General features: G+C 41.1%; 1 protein-coding gene across 1 annotated transcript in view; it reads right to left on the bottom strand.

Moving 5' to 3' along the window:
* Positions 1-7410: 7410 nt before the first annotated feature.
* Positions 7411-22357, bottom strand: part of LOC124598129 (lachesin-like) — a 702598-nt gene continuing 687651 nt past the window's right edge. The window contains exon 12 of the mRNA XM_047135981.1: positions 7411-8058. Coding sequence (XP_046991937.1) covers positions 8035-8058 — 24 coding nt within the window. The 3' untranslated portion in view covers positions 7411-8034. The remainder of the gene's footprint in view (positions 8059-22357) is intronic.

Here is a 22357-nt window from a genome sequence, read left to right as displayed (position 1 = left end):
TGACAGCTGCGTTGGAAATGTGATGTCTGGAAGCTATATTAGCGGAGTTAGCAGAGGATAACTTCTCAGCGCGAAATGTTATTACCTCGTCGTGTATTGCGCATGATATGAAGGGAGCTCCACGCTGCAGTAATCGCACTGGGTGGGGAATTGTGTGGCTCGCAAAAGTGGTATACGGTGTGCGCTAAGCGCCTTTAGTTTTGGCTGGTGGAGAGTTATTCTGTGAAATTTAAAAAAGGCGAACGCCACTCCGCCACGAAAAGGGTGAACGTTTGCAAGTCTATAAAAGTTTGTTCATTGCCCGTGATTTAATTGTCTTAGAAGAGTTTCGCCCTGTTCCCAAAAGCAATGTCTTATATTAGTTTTATGTGAATTTTGTATGTTACATTTATCAGCCGATGTGCTGACTTCACTTCAAGGACAGCGATTTTATTTCTATAGGATATGTTGTGCTAAAGTTTTGCAGTTGTCTTTCAGTGATTTAGATTTTACTAAGCGATCTTAAGCAGTGCTGAGCTTACTTGAAAGAGACACTTAGTTAATTATTATAATTTGAAAGTATTGGCCCATTAGCTGACGACAATAAAGACTCGCAGATTGTTTTGTTACTGGATGGCTACTTCTAGAGCTGCATTTCTTACAAGCAAATGAGCTGCTGAATACCTTTAGTTATCGCGGAGTCATTAGCTGATGCTGTGTGTCTTTCATTTAAAATTAGTTTTAAAGAAATGTAAATCTTCTTCTTATCCATGAACATTCTTTAGTACCAACTGCTATAATCGTTTATTTCAGTTCCCGAGCTCGGAGCGGCTTGTGGGGTTTTTAGACTAATTGTATTTTATTGACACCCGTACGTTCGTCTCTTGTTTTAGAAGTTACCTGTACCAACCTGTAAACGTAATGCTCAATATACTGCAGGCGGCCGCTGTCGCCATAATATGGGGCCTGGGAGCGACTTACGCCCGTTTTGTATCTGACGGTGGAACAGTTATGTAATAAATAATGTTTCTCAGCGGCATTTATTCAGTTAGTGTGAAGATCTATAATGAAGTGCTACGAATTTAAAATTTTTTTACCCCTAGGTTATGTTACTAGAATTCCCGAGTTTGAACGTAAATTTGTCCTTCCTCTTGTGTTTATATTTGTTCTTGAGCTGTATTTTAATTGCTAGAAGTTCAAAGCTAATTTAATAGACACATAGCCTAGTGTCAAACATGTCTTACATTTTACTGTTCTCCTTTGCTGATGAAAATGGAGTGGGGGATGGTTCAATGGAGACAAAACACTTAAGTTTCCATCGAGAAAAAAATAACCAACAATACACCTGCCTGTATCAATAACCGGACACCCATTAGGGGTGGAGGTCTCTATTGAGTAGCAGACATACCTGTTGGTTCTGCGTCTTCAATGTCCGTGCACGAGTCCTCGACCTGTTAAACTTACCTGACCTTACCTATAATGAGGCTGCTAATACGTTGGGCAGCAAACATATGAACTCTAATACTAAGTTATTCTAGAACAACAACACTCTGAGAGAGGTTGGAAATCCCGTGAATGTCAGGCAAATCTGGTAAAATCTTAATATATTGTTCAGACCACTGTCCTCTGATTTTGCAGGTGTACGTTAGTTACATCAATTGCACCAAGTTACACGTACTTTTCTTAGAATTCATGCAGCTGACACAATTATAACTTCGTCCTCTGAACACAACACTACCGATACTGAAGCATAACTTACTCGCAAATCAGTTCTAAGCTGCCACAGCTCTGATATGCGGCATATGATTTATGAAGTCAACCACGCAGGACTTCAAACCATAACACCAGGTAGTTTTGATCTGCTGGCAATTAATAACCTGATACCCTCCAAAACATATAAATAGCCTAACCTCACCGCCATGACAAAGTGACCATTATTGGTGTTGTGGTCTTCAGTCAAGAGACTGGTTTGATGCAGCTCCCCATGCTACTTTATCCTGTGCAAGGTTCTTCATCTCCCAGTACCTACTGCAACCTACATCCTTCTGAATCTGTTTAGTGTACTCCTCTCTTGGTGTCCCTCTACGATTTTTACCCTCCAAGCTGCCCTCCAATATTAAATTGGTGATCCTCTGATGCCTCAGAATATGCCCTACCAATCGATCCCTTCTTCTAGTCAAGTTGTGCCACAAACTCCTCTTCTCCCCAATTCTATCAATACCTCCTCATTAGTTACATGATCTAACCCATCTGATCTTCAGCATTCTACTGTAGCACCACATTTCGAAAGCTTCTATTCTCTTCTTGTCTAAACCATTTATCGGCCACGTTTCACTTCCATACATGGCTACACTCCATACAAATACTTTCAGAAAAGACTTCCTGACACTTAAATCTATACTCGATGTTAACAAATTTCTCTTCTTCAGAAACGCTTTCCTTGCCGTCGCCAGTCAACATTTTATATCCTCTCTACTTCGACCATCATCAGTTATTTTGCTCCCCAAATAGTAAGACTCCTTTACTACTTTAAGTGTCTCATTTCCTAATCTAATTCCCGCAGCACCATCCGATTTAATTCGGCTGCATTCCATTATTCTCGTTTTGCTTTTTTTGATGTTCATCTTATGTCCTCCTCTCAAGAACTGTCCATTCGGTTCAGCTCCTCGTCCAGGTCCTTTGCTGTCTCTGACAGAATTACGATGTAATCGGCGAAGCTCAAAGTTTTTATTTCTTCTCCATGGATTTTAACACCTACACCGAATTTTTCTTTTGTTTCCTTTATTGCTTGCTCAATATACAGACTGAATAACATCGGGGATAGGCTGCAACCCTGTCTCACTCCCTTCCCAACCACTGCTTTCCTTTCGTGCCCCTCGACTTTTATAACTGCCATCTGTTTTCTGTACAAATTGTAAATAGCCTTTCGCTCCCTGTATTTTACCCCTGCCACTTTTAGAACCATGATCATTAGTGCAGATAAATTTACGACACCGAGACAGTGGACACGGAATAGTCATAGCATCCTACTTATCAACATGAGCTGGAGTAAGTTTTGCTCGTTACCTACTCCCTCTAAGTCAGTGCAATTTGTCGCGAATCAAAATACAATTTTTCAACATCAATCATAGCTACTTCATATACGACTATACTGGATTTGGGGTTGTGAACTCGACATGAGCCTGAATAGAGCTTATTATACCACAGAAGTGCAGCTGATGTTCGCCCCACGTCCTAATTCTTCCGGTACCCTTCCCGTTCTCCCTAATAGCCACGTGTCGCCCCCACTGCGGTCCGTCCTGCGCCGCAGTGACGTCAGACCATCCTTTTTATGAATATTTATGCTTGTAATATTATATAATAACTTAAATCGGTGGTTTCATTGGAGGTCATCTCAGTATCATACCGACATAATTTCTATTACACCCTGACTACGATAATCTGTACCTTTACGTTGGACTATTTTATGAGAGTGACAATCTTTTGCATTCACCAAGCTTCTTCGGTGTATTACTGATTATTCAAGGCACAATTGTGAGGAATTTAGTAAACTATCTTAATTTAGTTCGTTAAATTCCATACGAGTATTTCGTGTAGTCCGCATGTGTGGAGTCGGGATTCCCATGTTTTCTCGTAACGTGGAGGTCTCGACTTCTAGTCAGACTTCAGAAATAGCTGTACGTTTTCAAACTGCCGGATTTATGTGTCTAACCTTGAGATCAACTGAATAGTAACAAAAATTACGGTATCTAAAGTGAAATACTTTGTCACTAGCGGTAGGAAACTGTCCGTTAATGGCAATACACTGTTGTTAGTTTGCCGCCTGTTTTGATTGTTTAATGTTATCGACCAACTCCTAGAATCTACCTTCATATTACACATTTCGTGTAAGAATCACGACTGTAGCACTCTGCACCTCTCACGCGGACTCGCACAATTGCACCTTCTGCTCTTACGACGCAAGTTGGTTACGTTTCAGTCTTTCGTCTGTCTCGGTTTTAAGACCAGCTTACCGAATAAACCGCCTGTCATTCTTTACCGTACATGCAGTCACTCGCGTACGTCACATTACTTTCAAAAATCCCTCAACTATACTCACACCAGTCGTGGGCAAACTGCACTTTAGTAAGTAATATTACCAGGGCGACTATGTAAACCCTTCCAGTACCTCCACACGACCTCACAGTTACGACCATCCATCGAATCCCATTTGTTCAGACACGCATTTGTTCCGTCACTGTCTTCATGTGCCAAGAATTAACTTACATGGGAAACTAATGCATACAAATAAATAGTTTTCTCCATCATTCACTTACTTCTTCCACCAGTACATGTTCCCATGGCCCACGCCATGATCTTCAGTTGGAGAATTACGTAGTCATGATCTTCCTGTTAGTAAGGAACACAGGCCTTCGGAAAACAGGTTATTTTTCGTCTTTTGAGGAGTTATGAACCGTCCTTCAAGGAAGAAGTAACTAATCCACTTAATTTTTAAGTTTAATCGCTATCTGTCTGAAAAAAGTTTCCAGTGGTAGCTACGTAAATATTTACTTCCGTTACCGATATGCAGTGTGTTAAAAGGAAAGTTTCATTTTTTAATGTGAAAGATGAAGTAGTACGTAACTTTCCAATGCTTATTACCTCAGAGTCGAACAAAAAACGAAAAAAGCTTCAATAGTGTCCCAACTAACGAACAAAATTAAAATTTTCTATTGAATTCGTAATTCACAGAGTGTAAAACAACTTTTAACCGTTGACCCACTGTTCATACACAACCTCTGACAACGTCTTTGCTTACAGTTCGCTGTCGTTTTCAGCAGACACAAAAAGTCTCATTCGAAATTTATACATTACCTGGATAATCAGGATCCAATTAGTGCTTCTTGCAGTGTACATTTGTTCTGAAACCCTAATTTTGTCAGTATGTCGACAAGGAACAGAGAAAAACCTTTCCAAAATATACGCACGTGTACTTGGTTCGAATTCGAGCACAAGAAACAGTGGTTTTCTCATCGGAAAGCCTGCTGCCCTCGACTTCAGAATGTAGACTTCTATAGTAACTTAAAGCTGTGAGTTGATCTAGGTCACCGTTATCTAGCTGCAATACTCGCGTTCACTCATCGCAAAACGCAGGCTTCCCGCCGCCGACATCTCGGTTAACTGACGCAAGACGATACGTCGTTGCCGATCTCCATGGATTCCTTTTGCTTTACATTTTAATAAAATTTACTTAAGTGGATCTTGCGTGAACTTCATGATTTAGTGAAACTTCCTGGCAGATTAAAACTGTTTCCCGGACCGAGACTCGAACTCGGGACCTTTGCCTTTTGCGGGCAAGTGCTCTACCATCTGAGCTACCGAAGCACGACCCACAACCCGTCCCCACAGCTTCAATTCCGCCAGTACCTCGTCTCCTACCTTAGTATTGTATGAACTGATCCATTCATGATGTTTACTTTATTCCATATTACAAAAATATTACATTTCTTTACTTAAAAGTAACCTCTTCAGATTTATAGCCAGTCACAGGCCACCATTACCTTCACGTAGATTGGCGCTTGGGGAGGTTAATCCCCAAACACTGTTTACTGACAAGGTAACGAAACCTGGATCCCTTCACGATGGCAGCTAGAATTTGCTATGTAGTAGCCTAAACTCTACGCAACGGAAAAAAATGTCCATTTGATGATATACAGGGTGTTTCAAAATAGTACGGCCAAACTTTCAGGAAACATTCCTCACACACAAAGAAAGAAAATATGTTATATGGACATGTATCCGAAAACGCTTACTTTCCATGTTAGAGCTCATTTTATTACTTCTCTTCAAATCACATTAATTATGGAATGGAAACACAAAGCAACAGAACGTACCAGCGTAACTTCAAACACTTTGTTACAGGAAATGTTCAAAATGTCCTCCGTTAGCGAGGATACATGCATCCACCCTCCGTCACATGGAATCCCTGATGCGCTGATGCAGCCCTGGAGAATGGCGTGTTGTATCACAGCCGTCCACAATACGAGCACGAAGATTCTCTACGTTTGGTACCGGGGTTGCATAGACAAGAGCTTTCAAATGCCCCCATAAATGAAAGTCAAGAGGGTGGACGTCAGGAGAGCGTGGAGGCCATGGAATTGGTCCGCCTCTACCAATCCATCGGTCACCGAATCTGTTGTTGAGAAGCGTACGAACACTTCGACTGAAATGTGCAGGAGCTCCATGGATGAATGAACCACATGTTGTGTCGTACTTGTAAAGACACATGTTCTAGCAGCACAGGTACAGTATCCCGTATGAAATTATGATAACGTGCTCCATTGAGCGTAGGTGGAAGAACATGGAGCCCAATCAAGACATCACCAACAATGCCTGCCCAAACGTTCACAGAAAATCTGTGTTGATGACGTGATTGCACAACTGCGTGCGGATTCTCGTCAGCCCACACATGTTGATTGTGAAAATTTACAATTTGATCACGTTGGAATGAAGCCTCATCCGTAAAGAGAACATTTGCACCGAAATGAGGATTGACACAATGTTGGATGAACCATTCGCAGAAGTGTACCCGTGGAGGCCAATCAGCTGCTGATAGTGCCTGCAGACGCTGTATATGGTACGGAAACAATTGGTTCTTCCGTAGCACTCTCCATACAGTGACGTGGTCAACGTTACCTTGTACAGCAACAACTTCTCTGACGCTGACATTAGGGTTATCGTCAACTGCACGAAGAACTGCCTCGTCCATTGCAGGTGTCGTCGTTCTAGGTCTTCCCCAGTCGCGAGTCATAGGCTGGAATGTTCCGTGCTCCCTAAGACGCCGATCAATTGCTTCGAACGTCTTCCTGTCGGGACACCTTCTTTCTGGAAATCTGTCTCGATACAAACATACCGCGCCACGGCTATTGCCCCGTGCTAATCCATATATCAAATGGGCATCTACCAACCCCGCATCTGTAAACATTGCACTGACTGCAAAACCACGTTCGCGATAAACACTAACCTGTTGATGCTACGTACTGATGTGCTTGATGCTAGTACTGTAGAGCAATGAGTCGCATGTCAACACAAGCATCGAAGTCAACATTACCTTCCTTCAATTGGGCCAACTGGCGGTGAATCGAGGAAGTACAGTACATACTGACGAAACTAAAATGAGCTCTAACAATGAAATTAAGCGTTTCCGGACACATGTCCACATAACATCTTTTCTTTGTGTGTGAGGAATGTTTTCTGAAAGTTTGGCCGTACGTTTTTGTAACACCCTGTATATACAAGAAACATATTTAAGCTGGCTATATCTGAAGGTATTATAATTCAGTTGTGCTATACATTGTTGATCACCAGTTATCTAATACTTAGGACAGGATTTAAGTGTAAATATTAAACCAGATGTTGGCTTTAATAAATTTATTACAAATATATTCGTATATACACGCGACAGAACGTAGCAATACTGACAAACAGAAGCAGCGTATTGTGGAAGCACACAGTTCGTATAGCGAGAATCATAACTTTTTGTTGTTTCAGTTTCCTGCTTACAGCTACTACCTCGATTAACTTTCCCAGTGACAGCGTACAAACATTGCGTTATAAACACACTGTTCCTGGAAGCTATGTCGACCAATCAGCATTCCGTATCGCAATTGACATTACAGTCTTAACAGATCAACAACCTCAGATAGAATTTAATAGCATTTTATTGGAAAGGGTGGTTTTTATTTTCAGCACTCTCTTGTCGCATCGCCGTATCTGAGGTACCCACAGAAGAAGTTAGTGTCTCAATTGTACTTGTTCCCCACTGCCAAGAAGTCACACGCAAAACTGATAAAAGAGCGAGTCGAAGGAAACGTGAAGATTTATCGTGTCCACAGTGCCACTTGCTGAGCTGCGCCTGACAAGTAGTTTTGTGGCAGCGTACGTCACAAATTTTTGTTAGGAATTACGAAACGACAGCGTCGTTCGCCACTCCTCTGTGTATCCCTTTACTTTCACAGTCACTTTGTAGCTGGTTGCATGACTCACGGGTCATGCTCCTCGAGTATGAATTGCATCTCAGACGACGAAAACACGCTCCACCTGTAACACAAACGAAAAAAAGCTGTAAGTCGCTAGAAATTCTTGTATCTGCTTGTATCTGTCTGTTCCTTACCCAACTGAAAAAAAGGAGGCGTATAATTTCCAAATTTACTGCTCTCCTGTCATGTCCAGCTTGCCAAACAATTAAGGGTGACAATATTAAGCTAAGACGAGAAGAATACGCTTAGCTGGACTCCAAACACCTACACTACTGGCCATTAAAATAGCTGCACCAAGAAGAAATGCAGATAATAAACGGGTATTCACTGGACAAACATATTATACTAGAACAGAGATTTGATTACATTTTCACGCAATTCGGGTGCATAGATCCCGAGAAATCAGAGCAATGAGTCGCATATCAACACAAGCATCGAAGTCAACATTACCTTCCTTCAATTGGGCATTGAGTCAAACAGAGCCTGGATGGCCTGCCCATTCAGCTTCAACACGATACCACAGTTCATCATGAGTAGTGACTGACGTATTGTGACGAGCCAGTTGCTCGGCCACCATTGACCAGACGTTTTCAATTGGTGAGAGATCTGGAGAATGTGCTGGTCAAGGCAGCAGTCGAACATTTCCTGTATCCAGAAAGGACCGTACAATACCTGCAACATGCGGTCGTGCATTAACCTGCTGAAATGTAGGGTTTCGCAGGGATCGAATGAAGGGTACAGCCACGGGTCGTAACACATCTGAAATGTAACGTCCACTGTTCATAGTGCCGTCAGTGCGAACAAGAGGTGACCGAGACGTGTGACCAATGGCACCCCATACCATCACGCCGGGTGATAGCCAGTATGGCGATTACAAATACACGCTTCCAATATGTGTTCTCCGAGATGTCGCCAAACACGGATGCGACCATCATGATGCTGTAAACAGAACCTGGATTCATCCGAAAAAATGACGTTTCGCCATTCGTGCACCCAGGTTCGTCGTAGAGTACACCATCGCAGGCGCTCCTCTCTGTGATGCAGCGTCAAGGGTAACCAAAGCCATGGTCTCCGAGCTGATAGTCCGTGCTGCTGCAAACGTCGTCGAACTGTTCGTGCAGATGGTCGTTGTCTTGCAAACGTCCCCATCTGTTGACTCAGGGATCGAGACGTGGCTGCACGATCCGCTACAGCCATGCGGATAAGATGCCTGTCATCTCGACTGCTAGTGATACGAGGCCGTTGGGATCCAGCACGGCGTTCCGTATTACCCTCGTGAACCCACCGATTCCATATTCTGCTAACAGTCATTAGATCTCGACCAACGCGAGCACCAGTGTCGTGATACGATAAACCGCAATTACGATAGGCTACAATCCGACGTTTATCAAAGTCGGAAACGTGATGGTACGCATTTCTCCTCCTTACACGAGGCATCACAACAACGTTTCACCAGGCAACGCCGGTCAACTGCTGTTTGTGTATGATAAATAGGTTGGAAACTTTCCTCATGTCAGCACGTTGTAGGTGTCGCCACCGGCGCCAACCTTGTGTGAATGCTCTGAAAAGCTAATAATTTGCATATCACAGCATCTTCTTCCTGTCGGTTAAATTTCGCGTCTGTGGCACGTTATCTTCGTGATGTAGCAATTTTAATGGGCAGTGGTGTATATCAGATATGTATAGAAAGTTCCGAGCCATTCAGTATTACACGGTCCATTAATTTACTAATGCGAAGGATTTCGGTAAGGCAATTTGTAACTAAGACATACCACAAGGAAAAATAAGCAGCTTAACTTCATATATTAAGGAGAAGAAGGTACAACGGCAGTCGACACCTCCCCCCCCCCCCCCCCGCATCCCCCTCCCCCACCAGAAAATTTGGGTCATCACCTACTGAATGTACTGCGTTTAAATTTTGTTACTCGTTCAGCCCCTCTGCAGCCTCTTAACGACCGAGCGCGAAATACTGCACAGTGATGTGACATCCAAATCCCTCCTACTAGCGGGATTTTGAAAGCTTAGGAAGCGGAGATGGGAGATGGGCACATACACCCAACATGTTTTGGAATCTTGTTCGAGAATACATGTTATTCTACTCATATATGAGTAAAATATTATTTTAAGACTATTCTCGTACTGATAGTCTGCAGCTACATACACGCTTCAAAATCAAATAAAAAAAACCCTAACTAACTGAACAAATATCATGAAATGAAGCTAATGTTTTTCGATCGAAAAGTCAATCATACGAATCACGTTAGAGTAGACTACATCTCCTGCAGATACGACTCTAAAATCCAAATAAAATAACGCAAAACAGCGATGGTAGTAATTAAATAGCGGTATGCTACTTCTTTAATGGAGCACTGATCGTTTCGTTCTTTTATACTGCATCTGTGAATCGCAAAATAATGTTGAAAAGAAAGGGATCTGTGGTACTAGCTGCAGATTAGAAACTGCACAGTCTAACACGAGGAACAAACCATGTTACGGACGTCCAAAAACAGTATTTCACAAACTTCTTGCTTTCTCCACTGTACCGTACCTGACGCACGGGCATTAGGCGGCTGCAGTGGAACAGTGGTGGCGACAAACGATCGGTGCGCCCTAAAGTTTGAAAGCTGTAGTTTCAGAAACTCACAAATGGATACTATCAGAATTATGGCCAAACTTTTCGTGCGGGATCGATTGATGAGGCTGATATCTTGCAAGTGATCTTTTTTTCTCCTTAAAATATGAGTTCTGACTGATATTGTTTCCTTGTTAGTACTCAAAATTTGTTCTTGTAATTGTAATTTGGCTTCCGAAAAGTAGCATCAACGGAGAATGCAATGTGAGACAGTGCAATGCAATGTGAGACAGTTACAGAGTTTATTGATGTGCACAGAAGGTATTATGACTTTGTTGTCGCACAGCTCGGCAGGTAACCTATGATCATCACTGCCGACACTCAACCACCGGCAGGTAGGGAGACTGTCACTTGGGTGTTCGTCATAAAACCGACCGTTTCGCGAGAGACTGTCAGACCTTATGGTTTTATGATCTCTCTTGCCGACACTGTGCTTTCAATATCTGACCTGGTTACCCTCAGGACTACTAGGTACACTGGCTCTGCACAGAAATTCAAACCGTGCGATGAAATATATTTCTCATTTTGGTCATCAGTCTTCTGACTGTTTTCATGCGGCACGCTACGAATTTCCCTCCTGCGCCAACCGCTTCATTTCAGAGTAGCACTTGCAATCTACTTCCTCAATTATCTGCAGCATGTATTCCAAACTCTGTCTTGTTCTACAGTTTTTTCCCTCTACTGCTCCCTCTAGTAACATGGAAGTCAGTGCCTGATGTCTTAACAGATGTCCTATCATCCTGTCCCTTCTCCTTGTCAGTGTTTTCCACATATTGCTTTCCTCTCCGATTCTACGCAGAACCTCCTCATTCCTTACCTTGTCAGTCCACCTAATTTTCAACATTCTTCTGTAGCACCACATCTCAAATGCTTAGATTCTCTTCCATTCCGGTTTCTCCACAGTTCATGTTTCATTGCCACACAATGTTGTGCTTCAAACGTATATTCTCAGAAATTTCTTCCTCAAATTGAGGCCTATGTTTCATTCTAGTAGATTTCTCCTCGCCAGGAATGCCCTTCTTGCAGGGCTAGTCTGCTTTTGATGTCCTCCTTGCACCGTCCGTCATGGGTCATTTTGCGTCCTAGGTACCAGAATTCCTTAACTTTGTCTACTTCGTGACCATCAGTCCTGATGTTAAGTTTCTCACTGTTCTCATTTCTGCCACTTCTCATTGCTTTCGTCTTTCTCAGATTTACTCTCAATCCATACTCTGTACTCATTAGACTGTCCATTCCATTCAGCAGATCATGTAATTCTTCTTCACTTTCACACAGGATAGCAATGCCAACAGCGAATCGAATTATTGATACCCTTTCCCCTTGAATTTTAATTCCACTTCTGAACCTTTCTTTTACTTCCATCATTGCTTACATTGAAAAGTAGGTGCAAAAGACTACATCCCTGTCTTACATCCTTTATAATCCGGGCATTCGGTTCTTTTTCGTTCACCCTCATCATTCCCTCTTGGTTCTTGTGCATATCGTATATCACCCGTCTCTCCCTATAGCTTATACCTATTTTCCTCAGAATTTCGAACATCTAACACCGTTTTACATTGTCCGAACGCTTTTTCTAGGTCAACAAATACTGTGAATGTGTCTTGATTTTTCTTTAGTCTTGCTTCCATTATCAACCGCAACGTCAGAATTGCCACACTGTCTTTATCTTTCCTAGGACCAAACTGATCGTCATCTAACACATCCTCAACTTGATTTTCCATTCAACTTGGTTGGATGAGCTGTTAAGCTGCCTGTGCGATAATTCTCGCCCTTGTCAGCTCTTGCAGTCTTCTGAACTGTGTGCATGATTTTTTCCGGAAGTCAGACGGTATATTGCCACACTCATACATTCTACACAACAACGTGAACAGTCGTTTTATTGCCACTTCCCCTAATGATTTTAGAAATTGGAATGTTATCGATCCCTTCTGTCTTATTTGATCTTAAGTCCTCCAAAGCTCTCTTAAATTCTATTTTCAATACTGGATCTCCTATCTCTTCTAAATCCACTCCTGTTTCTTCTTCTTCTTCTTCTTCTTCTTCTATCACATCAAACAAATCTTCCCCCTCATAGAAGCCTTCATTGTACTCTTTCCACGTATCCGCTCTCTCTTCTGCATTTAACAGTGGAATTCCTGTTGCGCTGTTAATGTTACCACTCTTGCCTTTAATTTCATCGAAGGTTCAAGATGTAGCAGGTCTAACAGTGCGTATTTTCCTACATCGGCTTCGCCATAGTGTAGCGACACTAACTGGAGAGGCCAACTTTGGAATGCATTTGGAATTAGAACTTATTTTTAACTGTTAATTTTCACGTTTCCTATGATAACGTGTACGCTGTACACCTAAGATTCACCAAATATTACAATGGAAACTGAGTGAGGTTATGAATAACGCAAATTGAAGTGCTAACCAACCACTTAACGTTATTAATTTAGCTGTGGGACTGTAAATACGAGTGAATGAATAGATGATGAAAAATGTTTTCATTACGATTGCAGCGAAAATCGCACTGAAATGGAGACATATTTTGCACAGAAGAAACGAAAAGAATTCGTTGAGGATTGATATAACTGATTTTAAAATGAAGAAATAAATGAAAATCCCGCAGTTGTGTAGGCTCCCGCGAGTTATTCGAACAAATGAACAAATGGGACTCTTTACAGTTTACAATATTAACTTCACCGACAGATAGGAGAAAGGAAGAGCATGGTTTAGTGGTAAGGAGAGATAAGCATTACTCGAGTAAATTTCTATCTAGTTAATTAATTTAATAAGCCGAACATTAAAACAAAATTTATTCACGAATAAATTATTTGCAGGTAAAGGGATTATTCCTGTCAGAGAATAATAATAAATATTAATTTATTGTTAGTAACTTGAATAAAGACTAACGTAGGATGCCACTATATTTCCTTCGTCTACTTCTTTCATTGAATTATATAACTAGCGTTTGTTCCCTTGTCTCGGAGCAGTTTCTACTTCATAAATAACTCATTAACGATTTGTACAGAAATATGACTCGGTGGCTGAGTAGGTTACCGACACAGTAAGTCAGGAGACTTGCCAGCCTCTGTAGCAGAAAAACTGAATGACATTTTCATTTAATGAATTTGCGAGATATCGAACGACATCGCAGAGAATTGCTGACGACAAAACGTCGAAGAAACGGCAATAAAGAAAGAAAAAGCTTTAAGTTCCCGACTACGTAGCTAACGGTCTAAGTTTCGATCCTCCGTTGGCCCAACGGCTTTTTTCTGTTACTTCTCGCTTCTGTCTCCCCTCGACAACAAGAAAAACACCAAGTTGCCCAGCTGAAGGTTTCCATCTCACTGGCTGTATAATGCTGTTCAGAGGTGGGAGGAAGGCAAAAGCGCATCACCATGCCTGGTAAAGCACTGCAGTGCTCAAGCCAGCCTTCTGGTTGACAGCAGCTTTCGTTGCTTTACAGAGCATAAACGCAACATAAAAGTGGTTTCTTAGCGGCCAGCCTTACCGGTTACATTACCGCAACGGCCCAGTTCAGCTGACTGCACTTACCAGTACTTCCAGTTTCCCTATCCTAAAATGTGGAAGTGCTCCACGTAAATACTCAAAAATGACAATACAGCGAACCAGAGGCTTAATCTACAGTTTCTTCCTCCACTGTACGAACATTCCTAAAACAGTCGGATATGGGTGTCTTGTTGCTGTAAATAAACCATTTGATCGTGTTTATAGAGCTACATAGTGAATAAACATAGTATGAACATAGAGGTTGCTAATGACTAACGTCAAGTAACACTGAATCTAAAGAACTCCTCAAATGTTTGTGGAACGCTGCTGGACGTCGAAAGTCATTCATACATGTTTTAGGATTAACTCTGAGTATGCTTTCCGTTATAAGATAGAACGGTTTCTCGACCCGACATGTGCCTATGAAGTTATATAGAACTACGAGACTGAGAAATTTCGGAAGAGACATGGGTTTGAGTATTTAAAGAGCTTATATTATTACTGCACACTGTCAAATTTTTTGTGAAGAAATTGTCAAGACACGATCGGAAGACTCTCTTTGCCTTTGGCATCTGCTGGAGTCATTTAGTACCGACTTAAACAGTACATCTGTTTCAGTTTACCACATCCTTTAATTATACCGTTTTGTTCTTATCCCATCTGCACTGGGATCTAAATTATAGCCACATAAGCTGGCCACACTATATCTATTGTGTTTATGAAACTTTTGCGCGTTTAAGGTAAAATTGAGCAGTTTTCAAACTCTTTGGTACTTAGAAATTGTATAGTAATTCTTTTCATTATACAGGGTGGTCCACTGATCGTGACCGGGCCAAATATCTCACGAAATAAGCGTCAAGCGAAAAAACTACAAAGAACGAAACTTGTCTAGCTTGAAGGGGGAAACCAGATGGCGCTATGGTTGGCCAACTAGATGGCGCTGCCATAAGTCAAACAGATATCAACTGGTTTTTTTTTTAAATAGGAACCCTCATTTTTTTATTACATATTCGTGTAGTGCTTTCTTCGCTTTGTGATAGATGCCGCTGTAATAGTCACAATCATGTGGCTCACAATTTTAGACGTACAGTTGGTAACAGGTAGGTTTTTTATATTAAAATACAGAACGTAGGAACGTTTGAACATTTTATTTCGGTTGTTCTAATGTGATTCATGTACCCTTATCATTTCTGAGAACGCATGCTGTTACAGCGTAATTACTTGTAAATACCTCATTAATGCAATAAATGCTCAAAATGATGTCCGTCAACCTCAATGCATTTGGAAATAGGTGTAGCGACATTCCTCTCAACAGCTAGTAGTTCGCCTTCCGTAATGTTCGCACATGCACTGACAATGCGCTGACGCATGTTGTCAGGCGTTGTCGGTGGATCACGATAGCAAATATCCTTCAACTTTTCCCACAGAAAGAAATCCGGGGACGTCAGATCCGGTGAACGTGCGGGCCACGGTCTGGTGCTTCGACGATCAATCCACCTGTCATGAAATATGATATTCAATACCGCTCCAACCGCACGCGAGCTATTTGCCGGACATTCATCATGTTGCAAGTACATCGCGATTCTGTCATGCAGTGAAACATCTTGTAATAACATCGGTAGAACATTACGTAGGAAATCAGCATACATTGCACCATTTAGATTGCCATCCATAAAATGGGGGCCAATTATCCTTCCTCCCATAATGCCGCACCATACATTAACTCGCCAAGGTCGCTGATGTTCCACTTGTCGCAGTCATCGTGGATTTTTCGTTTCCCAATAGTGCATATTATGCCGGTTTACGTTACCGCTGTTGGTGAATGACGCTTCATCGCTAAATAGAACGCGTGCAAAAATCTGTAACCGTTCCGTAATTTCTCTTGTGCCTGGTGGCAGAACTGTACACGACGTTCAAAGTCGTCGCCATGCAATTCCTGGTGCATAGAAATATGGTACGGGTGCAATCGATGTTGGTGTAGCGCTCTCAACACCGACGTTTTTGAGATTCCCGATTCTCGCGCAACTTGTGCTACTGATGTGCGGATTGGCAGCGACAGCAGCTAAAACACCTACTTGGGCAACATCATTTGTTGCAGGTCGTGGCTGACGTTTCACATGTGGCTGAAAACTTGCTGCTTCCTTAAATAACGTAACTATCCTGTGAACGGTATGGACACTTGGATGGTGTCGTCCAAGATACCGAGCACCATACATAGTACACGCCCGTTGGGTATTTTGATCACAATGGCCGTACATCAACACGATATCGACCTTTTCCGCTATTGGTAACGGTCCATTTTAACAGGGGTAATCTATCACGAAGCAAATACCGTCCACACTGGCGGAATGTTACGTGATACCACGTACTTATGCGTTTGTGATTATTACAGCGCCATCTATCACAAAGCGAAAAAAGTGGTCCAACTAAAACATTAATATTTCATTACGTACTACACGAATATGTAATAAAAATGGGCGTTCCTATTTTAAAAGAAATTCAGTTGATATCCGTTTCACCTATGGCAGCGCCATTAGCGGGCCAACCACAGCTCCGTCTGATTTCCCCCTTCTAGCTAGACGAGTTTCGTTCTTTTTAGTTTTTTCGTTTAATGTTTATTTCGTGAGATATTTGGCCCGGTTACTATAAATGGACCTCCCTGTATAGTGACCTCTACCACTTATGTTTCGTTCATCAGCACAGTGATGATCTATGACACCTACACATTGTCCTACAATTAGCACCTTACACCTTAAGCTACAATTAGCAATTTCTTCTCAACAGCCGTAAACTGCCACGCAGCGACAAATTACCAGCCCCAAGATATCAATCTCTCGAGAGACAAGTTTTTCCTAAAACATGTCACTACCGGCACAGTACACAAGGCAATTATGAGAATCTCTTCCGAGGCAGTAGGAAATGATGGAGTGAGCATTGGCATGATTAAGAACGTCGTAAACACTATTACTCCAGTTATCACAGACATCTTCAACCTGTCTCTTGTCAGTAGTACATATCCTACTGAGTGGAAGCAAAGCTTAATTCAACCTATACCCAAGACTGACAACCCTAAGTCGCCAGGTGACTACAGGCCGATCAGCATACTTCCTGCAATATCTAAAGCCCTAGAACACATCGTCCATGAACAGCTGACAGATTACCTCAAAACTCATAACATCCACGACAAATATCAGTCAGGTTTTCGAAAGCACCATAGTACAGCAACTGCATTAATCAAAGTAACTGATGACATTAAACATGCTATGGACAGACGTGAAGCTACCATCCTAACACTGCTTGACTTTAGCAAGGCTTTTGATACAGTTGACTTTGATATATTACTAATTAAAATGAAGCAGTTGAATTTCTCAAACAGCGCAATACACTGGTTCGACAGCTACCTCAAAAACAGAAGTCAACAAGTCATTTGTGGATCGGAAAAGTCATCATGGAAAAACGTGCGCTCTGGAGTTCCCCAAGGCTCCGTCCTTGGTCCATTACTCTTCTCACTGTACATCAATGATATTTCTTCAGTGATTCACTCCTGCAACTACCATCTATATGCCGACGACATCCAACTGTACATAAGTGCAAGCCCCAAGAACATTGCTGACGCAGTAGCGAGTATGAACGCAGATCTTTGCTCTGTTTCTCGATGGGCACAGAACCTAGGTCTGAAACTAAACCCCAAGAAATCCCAGGTCATACTTATATCTCATCCAAAGTTAATCAGTCGGTACTTTCGCGAAACAGTCCCTCAAATACTCCTCAATGGTACCCAACTACCATACCAAAAAACAGTAAAAGACCTTGGAATAATCTTGGATGAACACCTAAACTGGGAAGAACAAACAGTCACAGCTTGCCGGAAATCGCTCTCCTCCCTACATGCAATTCAAAAGTTTAGAAAAATATTTCCATCCCATGTTAAACAAAAATTAGTCCAAACACTAGTCTTGCCTAATCTTTACTACTGTGATGTAGTTCAACATGGCACAAATAATGAAAATTCGAGATGCCTCGAGCTAGTGATGAATGCTTGCGTTAGATACGTATGCAATATACGGTTGTATGATCATATCAGTCCTTCATACTCCCAGCTAGGTTGGATACGCCCACATAAGGCACGCGATCTCCACACGATGTGCTTACTTCATCGATTTCTTAGCCACTGGTGCCCCCAATACTTATCTTCTCACATTAAACACCTATCATCATTCCACAACCGCAATACCAGATCGGATACGTCTAGCATCTTGGCTGTACCTTTACATAACACAAAATCTTTCTCCGTGTCATTCTCCATCTCAGCCATACGACTATGGAACGCGCTCCCCTGTGATCTGCGTCTTATCCAAAACCATTCAACATTCAAGAGGGAACTTAAGACTTACATATTAGGGACGGTATAGCTACCATTGTTGTGCCCCCCCCCCTCATCTTTTTCTTTCTCCTCTCCATCATAGCTTCGAATTTTACCATTCTATTTCTCTTCCTCTAACCTATCTACCTCTTCTATATCTCTTTCACCCCATTCCATCGTCTTATGTCTCTGCTTGATGAGAATAACTTACAAGCTGCAAGAATATAACGAGAAAATTCCCAACTAGCAATAGGACTGACACTCATACAAGAAAAATATGTTTACTTTCATATACATAGTCATTATTATTATTATTATTATCATTATTATTATTATTTTTATTATTCTTGATTGTTATAATTATTTTTTGATTGTTATAATTATCATTGTACTACTTTTATAATCTCTATTTTTTCTGTAACATTAATACTGTATAACATGTTATATGTCCTAATTTTCTGTAGACACTGAAATTTGTTGAATCTGAGTATGCCTGGTTAGGTGTAAGAGAGGGCCTGAAGGCCCTAATCTTGCCAGGTAAAATAAATGCATAAATAAATAAATAAAATAAATAGACTGCGGGCTACTGTTATCACCTAGACTGGGAGTTACAATTAACACCCAGACCTAGAGCTACCACAAGACGAATTGCCTTTACGAATTTATAAATTTTGGACTTGTACTCCTAGACCTTAGGCTGCGATAGCACATAGACTTCCGCAGTATAAATTTACCATGTGTGTACATGTATTTTACAGAGGATAACTCTTACCATCTGTTGTGCAGAATGTCATAATGTTTCATACGTCTAACTGGTTACGACGCTAATATTGTGTATAGTACCTGTACCTCGAACCACTACGCCATTAATACTTATGAATAATGATTAATTCTTCTATGATTTACATCAACAGTTCATTTCAACCGCTGACACGCGCTGAACTTATAGATCAGTCTTTGTATTATCAACAAGCATAATGGATTTTTATTTAAGTACCTGATGTAAAGGATTGTACTATTCACCCCATTGCTTAGCACCTACATCTCAAACAATAAGTTAGTGAAAATGTATTGTGGTGTAGAGATATCTTATATCTATGATTGTTCTGTTACATTTTCAAGCAAACATGGTACCTCACCAGCAGTTGTAATATATGCTTCTCTCATATGAAGCACTTAACTGTGAGCCATCTTGCTCGATGCTTCATCGCATATATAGCAGCTAGATTTTGAACTACATTGAGATTGAAATTGGTCTTTAGATACATTTAACATTAGGAACCTGTAGTGGTAATTTATATTTTTACACCTGCAGGCTGTTGGTATTTTATTGTGTATAAAATACAGAGATATGGCTACTTACCATTGTTATAAACATCCAACGGCTTCTGTATGTCACTTACATAATTGTTTCTCCTGTATTGATTTTAATAGTGGTCACTTATAAAGCTATTGTAACTACGGGTTACAACAACATGGAACCTTCAGTTGTTCGCTTATTTTATATGAACACTAAAATCTGAGCTTCATTAATTGATATGTCAGTGTGCAACACCTAGACCTCAAGCTAAATTAGGATCACATCCCTCTCCGGTTTCAGATGTATCTATGCTTAATGCCCCTTGATACTTTTCCCTTAGACTTAGGCTACGTACTATTAATTTTATATGTACGGAGACCATGATAGCGTTTGAGGCACCTGTTAATCCTTTTTTGCTGGGATGATTGTTTTATTACGTTTTTATGCATAAAATATAATTTATACTGAATCTCAGTAAGTGCATCTCTTATATCAAGCACTTAAGTGTGAGCTATATCGCTCAATGCATCATGGTGTCTCTGGCATCTAGACAGCTACATTTGGTTTGTATCTGCTCTGTGTCTTACATATTCGCACCTTGGTATCCGAATATACTTCAGTCAAGTTGTGACTTCACATACACGATAGTGTGACACCTTATTCTCTATCATACTTAAGCGTAAGGCTACCTATGACTATAATTTATAGCTTACGATCCAGCCCCTTTCATGGTTCCTGTATTATTTTTTTTGGGTTTCATAATACTTAGTAACCACATGTAATTCTGGCTATACTTAACACCTACACCTCAGGTTACAACATCATGTAATTTCACCTGTGCTCTACTTTCCTATGAAGCACCAAAACTGACTTATATTACTCGATAGCTACACACTGTGTGTGTAACACCTACACCTTAAGCTTCTTTGGGATGATACATAAGTCTATGTCGGCTGGATCGCCTGGATATTACTTCTAATGTAATAGTTCTCATGAATATTTATTACAAAGTAAACAAAATAATGCTTATTGTTAATCAGTTAACTTGCATTTTGACAAGTATCTTATGAGTTAATGTTTGATGATACGTTCTACAGTAATCAGCTGGGTGTAAGTTACTAAGTTACTATGAAAATATTCATGAAGTTCGACCCTTGTAACTTGTTTTAACTTAATATCTACTCGCTCAGTTGTACCACTTAGGTTTTATTCATTTATTTATGATTTTTAATTAAAGTCACTCACAACGCCGGATGTAATTGACACCTACACTTTGGTTTAAATTATTTCTCGCTTTATTATTTAGTATTATACGTTTTTAATTTGTTGATCATTGGCTCTGTGCATTCTTTCCTGTATCTTTAAATATTGTACCGCTTTCAGTTGCGGCCATATTAATTTCCTTCTTTTGTTGTATTACTTAACCAACGGCTTGTGTTCGGTATATGATTCCTAGAAATTGTAGAAACTGAACATAGTTCCCTAAATTTTATGTAAAAAGACCGTTACGTTGAAATTCATTGCATTTTTGGAGCCCCGACTTCTTAAAATCTCGCTTGTTAGCAGCGCCATCTGGTAAGTAGAGTTTTCGTATAGCAATAATGTTACATATGCGGCCAGTTCTCTGACAGCCATAGTACGGCTGTTCTTTTTTTTATTCTCGTAGCTAGCGTTGAGAGTGATACACCATATTCACATGCGAATGTTCAAATGGTTCTGAGCACTATGGGACTCAGCTGCTGTGGTCATAAGTCCCCTGGAACTTAGAACTACTTAAACCTAACTAACCTAAGGACAGCACACAACACCCAGCCATCACGAGGCAGAGAAAATCCCTGACCCCGCCGGGAATCGAACCCGGGAACCCGGGCGTGGGAAGCGAGAACGCTACCCCACGACCACGAGATGCGGGCACATGCGAATGTGTACTGTATCATAGTTACCACTGTCAACCCGTAGCGTTTAAACGCAAGTGTGGCAATACGAGCTCTGGAGATATATGTGGCTAGCATTGTAGATTGTGTAACCGTGACGACCCATTTTAGAGTGTGATTCCACCTTTATACCACTTGTTGTTGCGCCTGGTGGTGTTGCGCCTGTTGGCTGATACACACTGAATAAACTTATTTGTTTCGTTGTTACCTATCACAGAATGGAGGTTAAAATATAAAATTTGTTTTGCTATCGTTCGCCTCTTTTACGCAATTTTCTGTATTTTGGATCTGATTATGGCTCGACAATGAGCTGACACAAGTAATCAGTAAAGGAATTTTAGTGACCTTCAGCCAGGATTTTTATCCAGACATTTCTCTCAGTTTTTGCTGAAGAAGATTCTGATTTGTGGGTCTTACGTGGTGGGAATTTACGGAGATGGGACCTGGATAAACTGACTAAACTAGAGGTTGTACAGAGTTTCAGGGAGAGTATATGGGAACAATTGACAGGAATGGGGGAAAGAAATACAGTAGAAGAAGAATGGGTAGCTCTGAGGGATGAAGTAGTGAAGGCAGCAGAGGATCAAGTAGGTAGAAAGACGAGGGCTAGTATAAATCCTTGGGTAACAGAAGACA

Source organism: Schistocerca americana, chromosome 1, assembly GCF_021461395.2.
Source record: "Schistocerca americana isolate TAMUIC-IGC-003095 chromosome 1, iqSchAmer2.1, whole genome shotgun sequence".
NCBI classification, from domain to species: Eukaryota; Metazoa; Arthropoda; class Insecta; order Orthoptera; family Acrididae; genus Schistocerca; species Schistocerca americana.
This window is presented reverse-complemented; position numbering and strand designations above follow the sequence as displayed.